Below are 18,873 nucleotides of genomic sequence, written 5' to 3' on the forward strand. Positions count from 1 at the left end.
CCAATATTAATCTAAATCAAACAAGACTGAAATTACAAAAATCCAACAAACAGAAGCAAAGGTATGAATTTTTAAAGTAAAAAGAGTCTTAAGCCATAGAAATCTATGGATGCGATGCTTTCACACAAAGTGCCTGGTATGCGTCAAAAATGAAGCTGCGTGGGTGAGCGTTCGTCAGAAAAGCAAGCAATAAGTCACTTACTTACAAGTGAGGCCGTGCGTCGATTCTTTCTCCACCTGGTAAGCAATGCGTTGATTTCTGGACAAGCAACCTCAAGTCTGTGCAGTGATGTTGAAGATTTTGTCACCCAGGGACGATGCATGGAAAATCCAGACACATGACAGCGATTAATCCACGCTGAGTTGGCGATGCGTCAATTTCACCAACGCTGCATCATTTGTTTTTTTTAGCAGCAATGCAGATGCTGCGTCAATCTTTCTGCCACTGTGCACCGGTGCATGGATTTTCACTCAGGTTCTGCCAGCTTCTCCTTCCAGGGGCCCAGGGAATTAATGTGGCACCACTTGGCAAGTCAGAGGGTCTCGGTAAGAGAGCCCAGGTGCTGGCAGATGAAGTCTTTGATGTCCCTGAGACTTTTTAACAGGAGGCAAGCTCAGTCCAAGCCCATGGAGAATCTTCACAAGCAGGATACACAGCAAGTTCAATTCTTTTTCCTTTCTAGAAGCAACAGCTGCAGGCCAACCCAGCAAAGCATACACAGCAAAGGGGCAGTACTCCTCCTCACAGCTCTTCAGCTCTTCTTCTTGGCAGAGGTTGCTCTTGATCCAGAAGTGTTCTAAAATTGTGGGGTCAGCAGTCCAATACTTATACTCATTTCTGCCTTTGAAGTAGGCAGACTGCAAAGGAAAGTCCTTATAGTGCACAGGACGCTGCCTCTTCCTTGCCTTGCCCGAGTCACACACTAGGGGGTTGAAGACTGTATTGTGAGGGGGCAGGTACTGACCTTTCAAGTGCCGGTGACAGCTCCTCCCTCCCACTCTAGCCCAGGAAGACTCATCATGAAATGCAGGACACACTTCAGCTCCCTTTGTGTCACTGTCTAGAGGGAATTCACTAACACCCCAACTGTCAGTCTGACCCAGACGTTTATTTAGTAGCAAGGCAGAGGCACAGAATGTTTAAGCAAGAAAATGCCAGTGGCACTTCCAAACAGACAATCTAAAAAACAACGTTACCAAATGATGTATTTTTAAATTGTGAGTTCAGAGACCCCAAACTCCATATCTCAACTGCTCCCAGTGGGAAACTGAACTTAAAAATATTTAAAGGCAATTCCCATGTTAACCTATGGGCGAGATAGGCCTTGCAGTAGTGAAAAACAAATTTAGATGAATTTCACAATCAAGACATGTAAAACACAACTGTACATGTCCTACCTTTTAAATACACTGCACCCTCCCATGGGGCTACCTAGGGCCTACCTTAGGGGTGACTTACATGTAGTAAAAGGGAAGGTTTGGGCCTGGCAAGTGGGTACACTTTCCAGGTCGAATTGGCAGTGCAAAACCCCGCACACAGACAGTACAGTGGCAGTTCTTGAGACATGTTTACAGGGTTACTCATGTGGGTGGCACAATCAATGCTGCAGACCCACTCGTAGCATTTGATTTGCAGGCCATGGGCATATCTAGTGCACTTTACTAGGGACTTACTCGGAAATCAAATATGCCAATCAGGGATAATCAATCATAAACACAAGTTACACAGGGAGCACTTGTACTTTATCACTGGTCAGCATTGATAAAGTGCCCAGAGTACCAAAAACCGGCAAAAACGAAATCCAGCATACAATGAAAAATACAGGAAGCAGAGGCAAAAAAAGACCGCAGAAACCACGCCAAGAATGGTAGCTCTAACACCCCTCCTAATAAATATGCACAGATCTGTAGTTCCCCGCATACACTCACACATACACACAAACATGCCAGCCTCTTCACCTTCTCTTAACTTCCCAGCTTACCTTGGCAGCAGGTGGTTCTCTAGTTTTGCTTCACACAGTACTCTGGATGTGTTCCACGTTGTCCTCTCCCTTCGCCCACACACAGGGACAGTGCAAAAACTGCGGCAGTAGGAACAATCAGAAGCCATGATTGATAGGGTGACGGTTCACGTCCCTGCCTCTTTTGTCAATAGCTGATACTCTCAAGCAATCTCAGCCAGTCAGCAGAGAAGGGAAGGACTGTGGAAGGTCTTTGTCTCATGCTTGTATATTCATTTGTTGAGGTCAAGGTGCAGTCTGTTTTGTACATTTACACTACAAGCAAAGGAGGAATGTTGCTCAGGCAACCTCCAATCGTGTGTAATGAGTACATCAATGGCAGATATTGGTTAAGGTGGTTACCTCAGTTCCTGTCGTCCATGTTCCTAGTGCCTACATAAGCAGTGGTTAGAACATACATGCCATCCACCATTTTCCTTCACAACCAGTGCTCGCTATGCCCAATACAGTTTCTCGAAATATAGCAAGGAGAGCTGGGTTATCTTTTGAAATGAAGTGGACCAATGCAACTTGCTTCTTTAGGAAGATAGCTCCATGGTCATCACTGCGTCCTTATTGCTACCACATATTTTATCAAATAAAGCTTGCAGCCTACAACCCAATGCTTTTATTTTCCTCTGACTAAGAGAGGAGAATCCAGAACCATTACAACCCTTGCTTTGCACTGTGGGGCTATGCCGGATGAACACAGTCTGTGAATGAATGCATCACATTGTAAAAGTGTACTGCAGCTCTAAAGTTCGGCCTCTGCTGTTAGTGCACTCACCTGCAGCAGGGCATTTGGCAGAGGCTGGAGGTTTTGGCTTTAGCTTTGTCAATATGCCACACTTGCCAGGAAATTAGAGGAGAACACCGCATACACCCCTGAGCTGTGCTATACTCTTGCAAAGGTGTCTTTGCCACCACATCAACAGGATGAACTGGGGCAGTGAGTATTGACACTCATCACATTCCGCCACCTCATCTACTGACTGCAACTACATGTAACATAAAGGTTTTATACTGTTTGACATGCAAGGCCTAGTGTCTCAAACTGTCTGTTAATGAACAAGTCGCAGCCTCTAGGTCTGTGTGACAACAATCCATTGACAGAATTCTGAAATAGTACATTATCATTTTACCCAACTTAGCAGCTAAGAGCAGAATTGAACACAATAACCTTTTAAAGTCCTTTGGATAGGCATCCCTCTCCATACTCATACCAGTTCACATGAAATTTCAATCGTATTTATGGGGAAGACATTTTTTTCTTCAGACAGACCATAAACCTTTAGTTTCTATTCTAAATGGTACCAATGTTAAAAGCAGCACACTAAGAATTGCAAGATTTGCTGCCAGGTTGTTACAATTTGATTTTTCGGTGGTACACATTTCTGGGGGAAAGAACGTGAGAGCTGATTTTCTCTCCAGGTATCCGTGTTCTGAAGACTGTGGAGAGGATATGGACTGTCAAGATGAAAACTGTTTCATTGCGGTCGTCGATTTGGAACGTACTGGGTCGTTCACTTAAACACAATGGAAAGAAGCGGCTGCAAATGATCATGTTCTCTCTAGAATTTTGACTTACATTGAGGAAGGGTGGCCACATGAAAAAAAATTGAATCGGAGTGAACAACCATTTTCAAAAGTGTCTGAAGAACTTTCTATTGAAGATGGGATATTGTTGAGAAATGATAAGATTGTTCCTCCTGATGTTATAAGGTCTAAGATTATGCATAAAGCACATGACGGTCATTTGGGTGCTACTTTTACAAAAAAAAAGGGTGAGAGAATACTACTGGTGGCCGCAAATGGACAGAGACATTGATACATTAGTCAAATCATGTCTTATTTGTACATCTAGTGATAAGACTCTCAAAACGTCAAATCCTCCTCTTAAGCCTATAGAATGTCCGACAGGTCCCTGGGAGAAGTTAGGAATCGATTTGCTGGGACCGTTTAATTCTTTTCCTTCTAAGTTACGGTACGCTTATGTTGTTATTGATTACTTTTCCAAGTGGCCTCATGTGAAGTTTGTGAGTCATGCAGATTCCAAGTCAGTTGTAAAGTTTTTGAAGGATGTTTTTTTAGAGGAAGGGTTTCCTAAGGAACTTGTGTCGGACAACGGGGTTCAGTTTGTATCCAGTGAATTTGATAGTTTTTTGAATGAGTGTGCCATCAAACATTTGAAAAGTTCTTTCTATCAACCGCAAACTAATGGTTTGGTTGAACGATTTAATAGAGTGATTGGTGAATGTATTCAATGGGCGTTAGCTAATGGATGTGTAGTTGATGCCGCTGTAAAGAGTATGATTTGGTTTTACCGAACAACACCTCACACCACCACAGGGGTATCTCCGTGCGAGGACATTAAGTGCATCACCTTGAGTGGCACATAAATCTGCAGTAAGAATTGTAGGGCTTTATCTGGTCACAAAATGTTTTGTTGGCAAGGTTGTCCCCTTATTGGAATCCTGTAAAACGTGCAATGCAATTTAAGATTGCTTACTTCCCTTTAAGTACCTTTCTCATAGTCTACCATACTGACATTTAGAATAAATGTGCCTCCAAGTAAAATTAATGTTTAAAGATTCGTTTTAATTTGAATACCTTGATTCTGAATTTTCTTCCCACCAAACCTAAGGCATTGCGATTCCATTAAATTGTTTCTCTGACAGCTGAAAATGTATAGATTCCACGGCCACTGCTGCCTGGGGTGTGTTATAAAGTCGATCCAGGCAAGTGGATGTTAGAAATGTCTTTATTAAGAATTGCTGGTAATAGGGCAACTACCAGCTTCATGAGCGTCCTCCTCTGTCCTCGATCTCTAACTGTCCTGGAATGCGGCATATTGTTCCACACTCCAGTCTGGTTCAAGATGCAGAGACAGACAAGCACGAGATGCAGAAGGACAGCAGTGTGACTCATCGATAATTAACGCCGAATGACACTTAAATCAGTTCAGTGTACAGTACAATGTGATCACTCACTCTGTTGCTGTGATGGGAGACCTTCTCATTGATTAATTCATTGACTCACCTGATTACGTTGACATTTTAAATTTTACACCAGTGTGAAATGCAGTGGGATAGGAGAATTGAAAAGTTTTCAGGTGAAAGATGTGGGACTTTGGGTTTGCCACCAACCTCTTCAAGATGGATTTGGACCCTGCATAAAGATAAACTTTGTTCATAGTAGTCAAATCGTCTGAGGCCAGATTTAGTAGATTCTTGAGCGTTCAACAATTCCACAGCTGTGCTGTCCGGAAATAAATAAAATATTCTCCCCATATTAGACTCCAAGGCACTGTATGGTGGGTTGAAGGAGTCAAGGTGTTGAATGATTAGAATTTAGCATCCTGCATCTGTCCAAACCATGTAAAATATGTTGACGTGATTTGTGAACTATTAAGTTTGTAGGTACTAGACAAAGAAAAATTGTAATTCATAGTAATAGCTTAATGAAACTTAAGGCCTATGTTTATCAATAAGTGCTGGTGGTAATTTTGACATTATTTTTGTTTCAGACGGCAATAACGTGATTGGCACTGAAGAAACAGCTTTTGATCGTAACTATGTAAAAAAGAAATTAGAACATGGACTCACTCGTATCTGGCAGGTATATGCTAGATTCTACTTATCTTCCTTAAAAGATATATACAATTACGGGCATGAACTGTAGATGAAGATGTGTTCTGAGAAATACTAATGAGAAGGAAACAAGAACTGTATTTTAGACAGGTACATGCTTAGAAGTAACTTTTAGTACCGTTGTAATGTGTTTGAGGTGCAGTATTATTTTTAGTACCAAAGTCTAGTAAGTGAGGGTTGCTGACATAGTAAATCGATGAGGGGGGAGGGGGATACAAGAAACAACATTTCACAAAAAAAAAGTTTCACTTACCTTACACTGCACATCCTCAGTGTTCTGCAACTCCTCCTCGATGTTCCTGGCTCCAGACTCCAGTCCAAGCACGAGGCTCCACAGCCAGCTCCCTTCTCCAATGAAGGCGTGGCTCTCATGCTATTAAGCAGCATGAGCAAAGCGTCTAGATTGTCTGGAGCAGGCTGGCTCTGAAAGGCAGTGGAGGCCTGTGTCTGCTCTCCAACCCAGCTGTCCAAGACTGGGTTGGAGAGGTTTGAATTGCGCATGTCGGTATGGCTGTAGCAAGATAGCTGGCCAAACCAACATGCACACTTCAAACTGAAGTGGCCACTCCTCATTGCTGCAATCAGCAGCAGTAATGCACTGGCCCGGCCCCACCCTCACACTCCATTTGCTGGCAGAGAGTAAAAAATAAAATGATAATAAAATAATTTTATTACCATTTTATTTTCCACGCTTTCTGCAAAGCAGTGGGAGAGAGGGGTGACACTCCTCCACCTCCTACGCAGATACTGCTCCTGAGTGTAGTAGCAGACAGGTGATTTTGATAAATTAACAGTGGTTTGTTAATTATAAATTTTAGATGGCTTTAAATAAAGATCTTTTTTATAGTAGATGTACTAATAACATATCTTATTTGTTTTTATTTTTGTCCTGCCATTGATTTTTGATTTTAAACCACTATGTATTTTGTAACACCCAAATTGTTAATTATGTGGTACAAAGACAGAGTTTTACTGGTATAATTGTGAAGTGATGAATAGTTGAAGAGGAGCTTCTAATTACAGTAGAGTAGTATCACCATTTTGAGTTTGAAACATCTAACTGCAGATTCCTCACTGTATTAATAATCCATCCAGATTGGTTTGGAAAACATAAACATCTCCCCTGGGATTACTTTCCCGCACCACCAGATGGTGCCACACATCTCTAGCAGCTCCGCTCTCAGACATTGTCACCAGAATGTTTTAGGCACCGATATGTGCTCTAGCATCTGTTCCTGCTTTTCTGCACATTATTGATGCAGTCTGGAGTGCTTACAGACAAAATTGATCAGCTTCCAACAGCAACTCTTCCTCAAAGTAGGGTGACCCCCCAAACTCCTGCATCCCTGAGCAGCTAAGAAGTCGAAACTGGAGTTTCTTGGTCCTTTGGTTGAGCTCTGTTGAGGATGGTTTTGCAACTCCCTGGGCTACTAACCGGGGAGGGTTTGGCCTGCAGTGTTGGTGACTCTGCTGGCTTCTGCTCCAGTGTGACCCAACATAACACCTTCATGAGCTCCATGCTGGGAGCCTATGGTGAAGTCCAAACTGGCTAGAACGAAATCCACAATCCACTCAGCCCCTTCTTCGGCACCAGTCTTAGTCAAAAACTATCATGGAGGAAATCAGCATCCATGTGGAAAAGAAGGTGGTCAAGGCTTATTTCCATGATGAACTGTATAGTGAACACCTACCCAGACCCCAAAGGTTTGCCAGGTTACAAGAAATGTTCAGTTCAGGCACAGATGATTTTGCTGGTGAGCATGAGGAACATGGATGGACATAGAATGATGATACAAAAGTTGATTACCTCCTGCCACCTCACAGTACTGATCATCGTCCCTGCTTGGATGCAAATAAACCCTGTGTACTGGATTCTTCATCAAAATGTAAAATGTCCAACCTCATTCGCTTCATTTTGATGGAGGAATAATCTTTTACAACAGTTGTACCAAAGGTGGTGGACGCCTTGGGATTGATTTTACTTTATGTGGAAGTAAAATCAAACATTCCTCATCCACCGCAGGTTTGCCACTTCTAAGCCTCTCTAACTCCTCCCACCCTTGATATCACCTGCAATTGGCAGAGAGGAATTCCCATTTAGCTACACTTTAGGGAGTTATCTCGATGGCCAACTGAGCCGTTAAGCTGATCCTCCGGCACAAACTCCTATCTTTACTATCATCCCCTCCGAGCCAAACACCCCTCTTCCCTTCAAGGCACACTCAGTGGTTCATGACTAGATCCTAACTGTGAAAATCCTGCTGGATAAAGGAGCAATAAAAAGGTTCCTCAAGAGGAGAAAGGCAAATGATTTTACCCCCTTTACTTCCTGGTGCTCTAGAAGGATGGAGGCCTGAGACCTGTCCTTAATCTCCACCTTCTTAACCTGTTACCTGAGAGTACAAATTGAAGACAATGTTCCTAAGACAGGTTCTGTTGACCTTGAATTCGTGACATTGGTTGGCATCCCTGGATCTCCAGAATGCATCCTTTAAACTTGTGATTCTCCCTATTTGCAGGTGCTATTTGAGGTTCCTTTTGGGGATCCCATCCTCTTGTTTAGTCTGACAACAGCCCCATGCTTCTTTACAAAGGTACTGGTGGTCTTGACTGCATAACTGACTGTCAGGAGTCCATTTATCTTCATATTTGGACAACTGGCTGCCAACTGCGGAGTCCTCCTCACTAGTCCAGATCTGTGTCAGCAGATGATGATTCTCCTCTAGGACGTGGGCTTTACCATAAATGTCCAGAAGTCTCAACTCACTCTCAAAGAAAGGCAGACCTTTCTTGGGAAGTCCCCAACACAGCTGTTAAGAAGGCTTCTGCTTCTACCCAGAAGACTGTGGTTTCTCAGGCAATGATTCAGATGTGCCTGGTTCAAGCTCTGATCAAGACCCTGGAGGTCTTGTGACTCACCGAGCCCTCAGGTCCTTGTGCATTCTGTTAGCACCTCACACCAGGTAGCATATGAGGCCCCCAGTGGTATCTGAGAAGGCAGTGGCTGCAACATCTAGAAAGTCTCTCAGCTCAAGTGCAGATCTTCCATTTAGTCCATCGGGTGAAGCATCACCCATTCAGTCCTCACCAGGCAAAGGTTACTGTGGTCACAGATGCCTCCTGTCTGCGCTTGGTGGCTCATCTGCGCAAAATGATAGTGCAGGAGCCTGTGGTCTGCGTCGGAGCAGCGCTTGCAATATATGTGATCGAGCTGCAGGCAGTCCATCTTCCCCAATGGTATTTCTGTTGGGCAATACCACTACCATATATTATATCAAACAATAAAGCAGTGTTACGTCACGGGCCCGGTCGGAGGGGAAGTAATTTATGTGCATAATGAACCATTCCTTTAACAGCCCAACCTTGCAATCTTACTAATTGTCATAATAGATGGCCTCAGTCATTTCCTTCTGAAAGACAACCAGCTGGAGTTAAACCCCAAAATAACGAAGGCGATGTTCTCCAGATTGTGTTTTTTTTTTTATAGATCTTTTTGCAATGACCCGGAACAGAAAGTGTTCAGTTTTTCCCCTCTGAATGGTTCCCTGGGGAGGCCTTAAGCCACATTTGATCTCTGGCCCACTGTACAAATTTTTCCCAATTTTACTTCTATCCAGAAGTCTGCAAAATTACAAGGGGACTGCACACAGCTGATGCTGAATCTGGTGTGATGATGTGTTGGTATTCAGCATTTGTTTTGCTCTTCCCTCCTGCTGAGAGTGGATTGGCTTTCGCAGCAGGGTATTCTGATGGATACCTCTAACCACAGATGTTGAATATCCCCAGGTGCTAGACTGGACCTGGAAGATTGTTCAGCATAATGCCTCCACACCAGTAAGTTGCATTGTGTGGCTGTACGTCAACTCCCCTCTGCCCTGTAAGTGACTACTTGAGCTACCTATAAGTACCACCCAAGCCTCAGTTTCTCAACAAATGTCTTTCCAGTATGCAAGGAAATATGATCCCACCTAAAACTTCAAGGTTTAAGCCTTCTAGGGACTGTTCCAAACAAATGTTTGTGATAGATTGCCACTATGTGTGTCCCAGTGCTTGGGGTCGGGTCAGAACTCCAGTTGAGCAGGGAGTGTACCCTGATACACTTGAAGGTGGTCTGGGACTGCAAAGCCAATCTGTATGTTGCAAACCACCTAAGGAGGTCACTTAAGAATCACTCTTGCTCAAAGACACAAACCTGTTCTCGCTCTTGGGGCTGGACCCGCAACAAGTCATCATCATCATTATACAAGTCTTTGGATAAGTTTAAATCTAAAAGGAAACGCAAGAAGTCCAAGCAGGCTTCATCCCAGCCGCAAAACTATTTCTGAGACATTACATGGGTTCAAGGTGCCCTGAAGTATAGCTGCTTGTCCCATACTGAGGAACTGATCCAGAGCTGACCCCAATTTCCCAGTCCGTCAGTGACACCCAATAGATTAGGGTGTTTAAAGAGGTTATGCTCTGCACCTTTGGCACCCTAAAGGCTCTCTTGTGTGCCATTGGGCACCATGGATCTGGGGAGGCCTCCAGTTGGGTTTCTGCTGTTAGGTCCGCCCTCGGCGCCATCTCTGCTGCCTGAATACAGTTAAGCTCTGGATTTGACTCCACACCACAATCATGGCAGTTACTGCAATTTGGACACTGACATTGACGCCGTTGATGCCAGAGGAGAATGTTGAACCCATAGTTCTATCCCACTCTCATCCGAATTAGTCTCAACCTCTGGCGACGCTGCTGTTCAGGTCAGTCCCTATTCGCTCATGCCTTATACACTCTGACTGAGATAAGGTGATGCTTTTGACTAGGAGCCACCCTCTGGTGCTCCTAGAATTGTTCAGATCGGATTCTGATCAGAGCTCACAAGTTTATGGTGATGATGGTGAGGATGACTTCCCCTCACAATATGATAATGACAGTTTTTATATGCACATACAATAGGCCAGTGGGCTGGCACTTCCGACTGACATGGGACTGGTCTCTCCCTTGGCCCTTCTATGGAAGAGTCTGCTTCATTCACCATGCTCATTAGATGAGTGGCTGAAGTTATGGATCTGCAGTTGCTTTCTTTTGAACTAAAAACCAGTGTTACATCCCAGACAATCCTCATCTGAACCCCCCTCTGCTGCTCAAGGATCCTCTGGAGACCGAACTCATGGGCAGTTGGACCAAACCCTCCTCTTGTTCACCCGTAAACCGACAGGTAGCATTTAATCACAGGCCTGCTCCTGGTAAACCTCCTGAGAGCCAGGTAGTGCAAGCCTTCAGTAGGAGGGTTAAACCAGAATTGTGTGTTGTTTCTTTTATTTCCTAGTGTTGAACAGGGCCTTCACCCTATTTTACATCTTTGCCCCTTTTATTTCTAGCTGCAGAAGGATACATTCAGTGCTAGGCCAGGTTCTGTCTGCCCTGAATCCAGGAAACTGAATGGTGGTGCTGGACCTGCAGCACTCCTGTTGCCACATCCTTCTCCTGCAAGCCCACAGCTGGTGTGTAGGGTTCAAAGTCGACCACAAGCACTTTCAGTTTCCTGTGCTCTCTTTCAGCCCCACCAGTGCCCTTTGGATGTTCATTAAGATGAGGGTTGTGCTTAAAGCATACCTTCATAATTGGGATACCGGTCTCTCCTACCTTGATGACTGCCTGTTGAAAGTGGGCTACGCACATGAAGTCGAAGGCGAAGCTCCAGAACTCGTTGGGGTTCATTATCAACGTGCTGAAGTCATACCGAACTCCTTTGCAGAGGCCCTGTTTTAATTAAGCCATCCTGAAAATGGTGCATTTTTAGTCATCCCTCCACCATGGCGAGTCCAGGATATTTGGGTTATAACCACAATGTTTCATTCTTAGTCCTGGGTCCCAATGGGAGTGCCTCGAAGGCTTCCAGGCCTCTTGGTATCCTGTATCCTTCTCGTCGCCTATGCTGGGTGGCATATGCAGGCTCTGCAGTATCACCTGAAATCTCAAAGTACCCAGCACCATGGGAACCTTTCAGATTCCAACCAGGTTTTGGAGGAGACGGCAGAATACCTGCAGTGGTAGCTCAACCACATTTGGACCAGCGGCACCCAGAGCTGACAAATGTGACTGAGTCACTGCTGCAAGAGTAGAAAATGTCTGTTCTGTAGGCTGGATGAGCCTCAACTACAAATGTTACATGATGGCTGGTTGTGAGGCCATTTCCTTGCAAATGGGCAGTGAAGGGAGGTCACATGTTTACTGCAATTACCACCTGGTGTGGATTTGCCACGGTGGATATACCTGTTCAGACATAAGGACACTAAATGGGGATTAATCTTTTTAAAGTTCAAGCTTGAATAGCCTGCAGCATTGGATAGGTACTACCTGCCTAACTGAGGGGGAAATACTCAATACCATGAACGTCTCTATATATAGAATTGAGGTGCCTTTAGCACTTAGTGAAATAGAGCTACTCAGGAGAATCCAAAAATAAGTGCCTGACCAAACGTTGGTGGCGCCATGTTGCTTGGGCTCTCATTATCCTAATGAGGGTGCTGAAGTAGGGCAATAGCATCACCTGAATTGTGGGAAACTGAGTCCAGTCCTACACCATGGGACAACTGTCGACCTAATCCGTTTCCGGCCAGCTAGCAGCCCTAGAGCACGGATTATTTGTGGCAACTGGGCATATGGAAAGATGGCATCCAAGGGAAATTGCGGTGTATCAGATCTCATCTGTTTCTCTCAGTTGCATTAGTCTCACATATGCAAAGACATTCAGAGGCAGAACATGGTTCAATAAGATTCATTTAGATTGTGTCTTAGATAAAATGGCATGAAATGTAATTCGAATGATGAAACATAATAAAAGCAAAATGGTGTCAAGAAAAGTACTACTATCACTATACTATCACTATGCGTAATATATATTCAGTTCCTACCTAAGCTATGGTGGAGCACAGCAGGATGAACCTTAATCCATCCTTCAGGATTCCCCCTGGGAAGACATCATCCCCCATGCCTGAGCAATGGAGCCTGTTGTCTACAGAGACACCATCCCCATGTAGGCCAAGGAGCCGGTAGTCTCAGCAAGCAGCTGTAGTAAAGTCAGTCAGTATGCATTGGTGGTCATCTGCCTGGAATCGCCCTCTAACGTGCATGGGAGAGAGAAGTGTTTTTATAATGAAATCGTTGATGTTCTGAGAACATGTCCCCACGTAAGGATGTGAGTGTTTATGTGAACATTTGAGACGCAGTGCACCACTTGTGATGGCAACCCTATCTCACTGCAGCCTTGAGAAAAGCACAAAGTGAGAATAATGTCTTGCTAAGAAACGCAGTGCTTTCCTAGGCGAAAGAACAACTAGATAAGGACTATAAAATAACACCACAAACGTGGCCTATTCTGAAATAATAAAAATGATGCACAATAAAATGTAACTGGGCTAAAGGACACAAGCGGCATGCCTAAGTACTAAAATAACATGCCCTGAGAAATCACTAAAGTAGATATACAGCATAGATGCACGTGTCGGGTGGGAGGTATCAACATCCTGGTCCCATGTCAAGTTAAAGTCTCCCAATAGATAATTTCTCCTTCAGCAAGTTTACCTAACTAGACAGGACTGGACAAAAGTCACCTGCGCCGTATTGGAAGCACATATCATGGCTATCGTGCATAGGCGGCATGCGATGTTGCCTTTCACCATCAGAAATCTTCCTTTCCTGTTGGATCTTTGATAGTGGGCTGGAAAGCCAGAGATGCATGAAAACAGAGGGCCACCCCATTATGTTTCGTATGATGTGATGATCTAAACACAGTGGGATACATCTTGTGTCGAAGTCTGTCTTCCTCACTGTCCTTCAGATAGGTTTGCTGCGGAGCTATAATATCATACCTTGCATCGAGGCAATACTTCTATATCTTTTGCCTCTTAGAGAGAGATTTAAGGCCTCTCACATTCCACGTTAACGTAACTAACACCATGTCTGTTTGGTAAATTTAATCAGCTCTGCTTCTATAGTGTCCCTTGCCTCACCCACTCTCCCTCATTCTTTCCAGATTCGCCTGGGAGACCAATCTGGGCCTGAAGCACAATTACTCAAATACCTTAGTAAGGGACCACTCATGTTAAACAGAAAATAATAACTTTTAAAAACATGTGGGGAACCTAGTCCCGCAGATACATTCTCAACAATACAACCATACAACATCCTAGGCGAACTGGCAATACCCGCTTTAGCATTCTGTTTAGAAGCTCAAATATATGAGGCTAAGGATAAACCTCCTATCAGCGTAGTGCATTTAAGTCATGTCCCAGGAATGCCAGCAGTCCCTGCATTTTGGGTTCTTTGCAGGTATGAGGATGTGCATAGATCATCTCCCTTTTGCCCCCCCCCCCCCACCCCACCCCCAGTGGGGCTCATTATCAAGCAATAGCAAAAAAGGATATCAGCCGGAGCAACACTGCCTGTCAGAACAGGGGATAATGAGGTGGAGTTCGTAGGTCCCTGGCCCCCTTTCTTCTCCTGATTCTTGGGTCGTTTCTAAGAGAGCCAAGACGTCTGTTCACTCCTGCTGTCTTGGCCCGCTCTAGGTGGAGCATAGCACCTCCTGAGCCGCTGTCTTAGGTGAGTGTCTGGCCTAAAAGATTTGCTGCTTCCCCCAATTCCGTGAAGTGGTGAGGTTTGTTGTGGTAGTAGAACACAAGTCTGAATGGAAAGGTCCAGTAGTACTTTACATTATTTTTGTGAAGGTGTTCCGTAATCGTTCGAAATTGAAGGTGTCTCACTAGGGTGTCTTGATAGACTGAACATTTCGCTCCCTGGAAGGAAACACAATTTGCTTTTCGGGCTGCTTTCGGATTGCTTCCCTCATCTTGAATGATTGCAGTTTCACCAGTATGTCTCAAGGTAGTCATCCGTCCACCAGTTAGGGTGGCCCCACTTGATGCGCTCCCTCCGCCTTGATTATAAACTGAGGATCTCCTATAATGTCATTAAACAGTCCTAGGACAAAGAATTCGAGGTCCAAATCCTTCACACCTTCCTCCAAGTGTCGAAGAAGTACATTATCCCGACAGGAGCGATTTTCAATGTCTTCACACTTTAACAGGGCCATGTGTAATTGATCTCATGTCTGGGTGTTGCAATCCTCCATTTTCTCCAGGTGCAGTTCCATAGTCTGACACCATGTCTCCAGGTCTAAGGTGCGCTTTTCCACTGAGTCCATATTGTGCTGTAGAGATGTGAGTCTTGGTCAAGTCAGAACGCAGGGCTTCAAGAGAACCAGGCATGTCCAATTTCAACTCTTCCTGGATTTCTTTTTTAAACTCCTGCAATGAGGCGAGCAAGTCGTCTTTTGTGAGTGCAATCGTGGTGTGTTCTGGCCACTGAGGGTGGGTCTCTCTCGTTTCTGCCGAGCGAAAATAACTGGACATCCTGATGAGCTGGGTCTTTTTGGGTGGCGTTGTGAAGCGTCACTAGGTTCTTATTTGTTTAAGAACCTTATCTTTAATGTAAGTGCTGGTCAAACCGGGACACCTTCAGACGGCTGGGCGCATATCCCCTCGCACAAGCAAATAAATCCAGAATGTGAACCCACTCACTGTGCCCCCCCAGGGGCAGATCGCAGCATCCCAGGAATTATGCGAGATTCCATTTCTTGTTCTCCCAGCAGTAGTTAGGAGCTCAATGTGTATGAATTGGGAAGTTGCTCTGGGTCTGTTCCATGAGTTTGAAGCATCCTTGGGGAGTCGTGGGCCATGCAGTGCGCTGTCTCAGTCAGAAGCCTCCCCTCTCACCATATTGAAGTAAGAAAAAACGTGACCCCCGTCCTCAGTTGAGGTTCTTGTATGTAGGCGCTCCCCCACCGATGCTTAGCAGGGAGGGAGAACCCTCCGCTCTAATCCCGCGGATATGGCGCACTCACCGCCTGTCGTTGGGCCCTCCCTAATGGCAGATGTGATACCTCTGAGCTGTGGGGCCTCGGAGCTTTGGTTCTCAATTGCACTTTGTGTGGTGTCTTCTGTCAGACGCATCATCCTCACGGGTGAGTGCGGTCATGGTGCCAGCGTTTTCACATTGCACGGGCTTCCCCAGCCACCATTCTCAGTGAAATGCAGTGGAGCACGGGTGGATTACGACCACATGGCAATGGCAGCTTGGCAATGCCCCTTTTACCTACATAGCACCCTGCCCTATGGAATACCTTGGCCTACCGTAGGGGTGACTCATATGTAAGAAAAGAGGAATTTAGGGCTTGGCAAGTAGTTTTAAATGCCAAGTCGAAGTGGCAGTAAAATTGCACGCACATGTGGGTGCACAATCAGTGCTGCAGGCCCACTGGTAGCATTTAAATTACAGGCCCTAGGCCTGGTTCACTTTACTAGGGACTTATAGGTAAATTACAAATGCCAATTAGGTATGAGCCAATGGTTACCATGTTTAGGGGAAAGAGCACAAGCACTTTAGCACTGGTCAGCAGTGGGAAAGTGTGCAGAGTCCTAAAACCAGCAAAAATTAGATCAGAAAAATGGAGGGCGGCAGACAAAATGTTGGGGGAAGACCACCCTAAGGCTGTCAGGTTAACACCACCTTTTGTCCAGGAAGTGTTGTAGAGGACTACCGTGGCCTCTGCCAAAAAACGTGACCGCTTTTCATGGTGGGCAACCATTACTCTCCCAACATTCTTTTCTCAGCCCCCCCTCTCAAAAGAGAAAGAGAAACTCCATTGATTAGACCCCACTCGAGCTTTAAGGTTTTACATTGATTGCACCAAATACTATTGGGTGGACTTCCAGCTCTTTGTGGGGGTTCTCTGGGGCAATGAAAGACAAGACAGTGCAGGAAATTACTTTGTCAAGGTGGATAGTCCTTTGCAGTAAGACCTGCTACTCACTAGCCAAGAAGCAGCCTCTAGGGGGATTGAGCACCCATTTCACATGGGCTAAGGCTTCTACCACTGTGCTGACATGTAGACTGCCTGTCCATGCTATCTGTCACGCTGCAAAATGGGTGTCGGTACACACAGTCATGTAGCCCTACTGCCTTGACAGCAAGGTCTGATGGGAATGACATTTCACATGTTTGTTCCTGCCAGACTTTTTGGTATGAGCCGTCCCAAAGACCCACCACTTTTAGAGGTTCTGCTTTGGTATCTGTTCTGAAGATCAGAAATCTGGGTTAGAAATATCCATCAGAAGAACAATGTACTCATCTTTGGTAACGCTGTTTCTGATTGATACTCATCTACCTGCAGATTCCTAACCACCCTTCCTCCCCCCACTTCTGTGGAATGGTCTCTTTTTCAATCTAAATATGTCCCATTTAGAGATTTGCACACTGCTTCCTCTGAGTATTTATTATTGTTGGGCTCCATGTCTGAAGGTGCCGACAGAGACAAGAAGGAAACTGTCGTCAGTGGTGTTGCTTATATGTGGCTTCATTGTCACTTCCGAGTCAGAACTAAATCAACAAGGAGCTGCATGGCACCACCTACCAGCACACAGAAGTGATTGTCTTTAAATCTTCTGATTCTCCATATAGGCACCCTGGAATATTGTAAAGGGGAGGAATCCATGGTTAGATAGCGTGTCCGCCAGGAACTTGTTCTTCAAGTAGAGTGGTGTATTGACAGCATATTCGTTAATTTTGATGCTGTCATCTGTGAGTAGAGCCCCAAGAGGCTCCATGTAAAGGTTGAAGATGACTGGGGACTGTATTGAACCCTTGTGGTCTCTGCAGGTGAAGGGATCTTTTGAGGCCTGAAGGTGCCCATGTGACCCAATTGGTGTTGATTGGAAGGGTAGGAGAAGATCCAGGATGTTGCCAGTGTATTCCATTTGAGATTACATTTTAGAGTCGGGGAGGTTGAGCAATATCAGGAGGCATTGGCCATGTTATCTGTTGTCAGGAAGGTGTTGTCTATGGTGTGTAAGGTAGCAGCCCCTGAGCTGCAGCATAATCAGAAGCCAGAATATTAGTTGTGCCGAAGATGGCTTTTTCATTGACCTTGACAAAAAAGGGTAGGTGAGGCAATTCCACAGGCTCCCCGTGCATTTTCAAGCTGCTGATGCACGCAAACAAAGCTCTACACAACCAAGGACACACCTTTAGGAAAGTCCCCTCTTTCTGGCATGGTTACCTCCACATTTTGCCTAATGTCAGTGTACTTAGACTGTTTTCACCAGGATCCTGCTAATCAGGACACCAGTGATTGTTCTTTTTCCTCCAAATGTAGTTGCTTTGGTACTTCTTACATGCCACAATTTGGCATTCGGTGTACCCCTGTAAGTCCCTAGCATGTGGTACTTAGGTACCCAGGTCATTGGTACACCAGGGGACCCTCATAGACTGCAGCATGTATTATGCTACCCATGGGTGCCTGTGCAAACTGTGCCTGCAGGCCTGCCATTTGCAGCCTGCGTGAAAAGGTGCATGCACCCTTTCACTACATGTCACTACACCAGGTTACTATAAGTCACCCCTTTGGTAGGCCCTTTCAGCCCAAAGGCCAGGGTGCAGGTCCCTGTGTGTGTGGGCACCCCTGCATGAGCAGAGGTGCCCCTATGAACTCAGTTCAAATTCCCTGGATGTCGTAAGTGCGGGGAAGCCATCTTAGCTATGTACTGGCCACTATTCACAACCTGTGGTCCAGCTACATAATGGTAACTCCGAACCTGGACATGTTTGGTATCAAACATGTCGGAATCATGCCCTAACACTAATTCCAGTATTGGTGACCTGATTCAATGCACTCTGGAGGTTCCTTAGAGGATCCCCTAGTTCTGCTCCTGCCGGTTTTCAAGGGTCTGCGGGCAGCCTGCAATGCTGCAGCCCATCAGACATGATTCTGCCCTCCTACTGCTTGATCAGCTGAAGCAGGGGACAGCAGAACAAAGGGTTTCCTGTCGGAGAGGGATGCAACCTCCTCTCCTTTGGAAATAGGTATTACATGGCTGGGGATGGGTAGCCTCCCCACGCCACTGGTTTGCTTAGAAGGGTACATGTGGTGCCCTCCTTGAATAATCCAATTTGCATCGTTCCAGGGACCACTTGTCCCTGCTCTGGCGCGAATCACACAAAGTAAAGGGGATTGTCCACTCCTCTATCCAAAACCACCCTGCGGGTACTGCCCACAGCTCCTCCAGATGGCCACTTGGTTCTGCCATCTTGAAAACAAGATGTGCAGAACCCTCTGGGAGCATCTGACTGGGTAGGCCAGGTACCTGACTCCAGAGACCCCACCTGATAGGTGGTCACTCCAG

General features: G+C 45.4%; 1 protein-coding gene across 2 annotated transcripts in view; it reads left to right on the plus strand.

Annotated features, from left to right (window-relative positions):
- VPS50 (VPS50 subunit of EARP/GARPII complex) overlaps positions 1–18,873 on the plus strand; it is an 880,308-nt gene that overhangs the window by 303,864 nt on the left and 557,571 nt on the right. For both annotated transcript variants that reach the window (XM_069211661.1, XM_069211662.1), the window contains exon 14: positions 5,527–5,618. In XM_069211661.1, the coding sequence (XP_069067762.1) occupies positions 5,527–5,618 (92 nt within the window). The remainder of the gene's footprint in view (positions 1–5,526; positions 5,619–18,873) is intronic.

Source organism: Pleurodeles waltl, chromosome 10 (assembly GCF_031143425.1).
Source record: "Pleurodeles waltl isolate 20211129_DDA chromosome 10, aPleWal1.hap1.20221129, whole genome shotgun sequence".
NCBI classification, from domain to species: Eukaryota; Metazoa; Chordata; class Amphibia; order Caudata; family Salamandridae; genus Pleurodeles; species Pleurodeles waltl.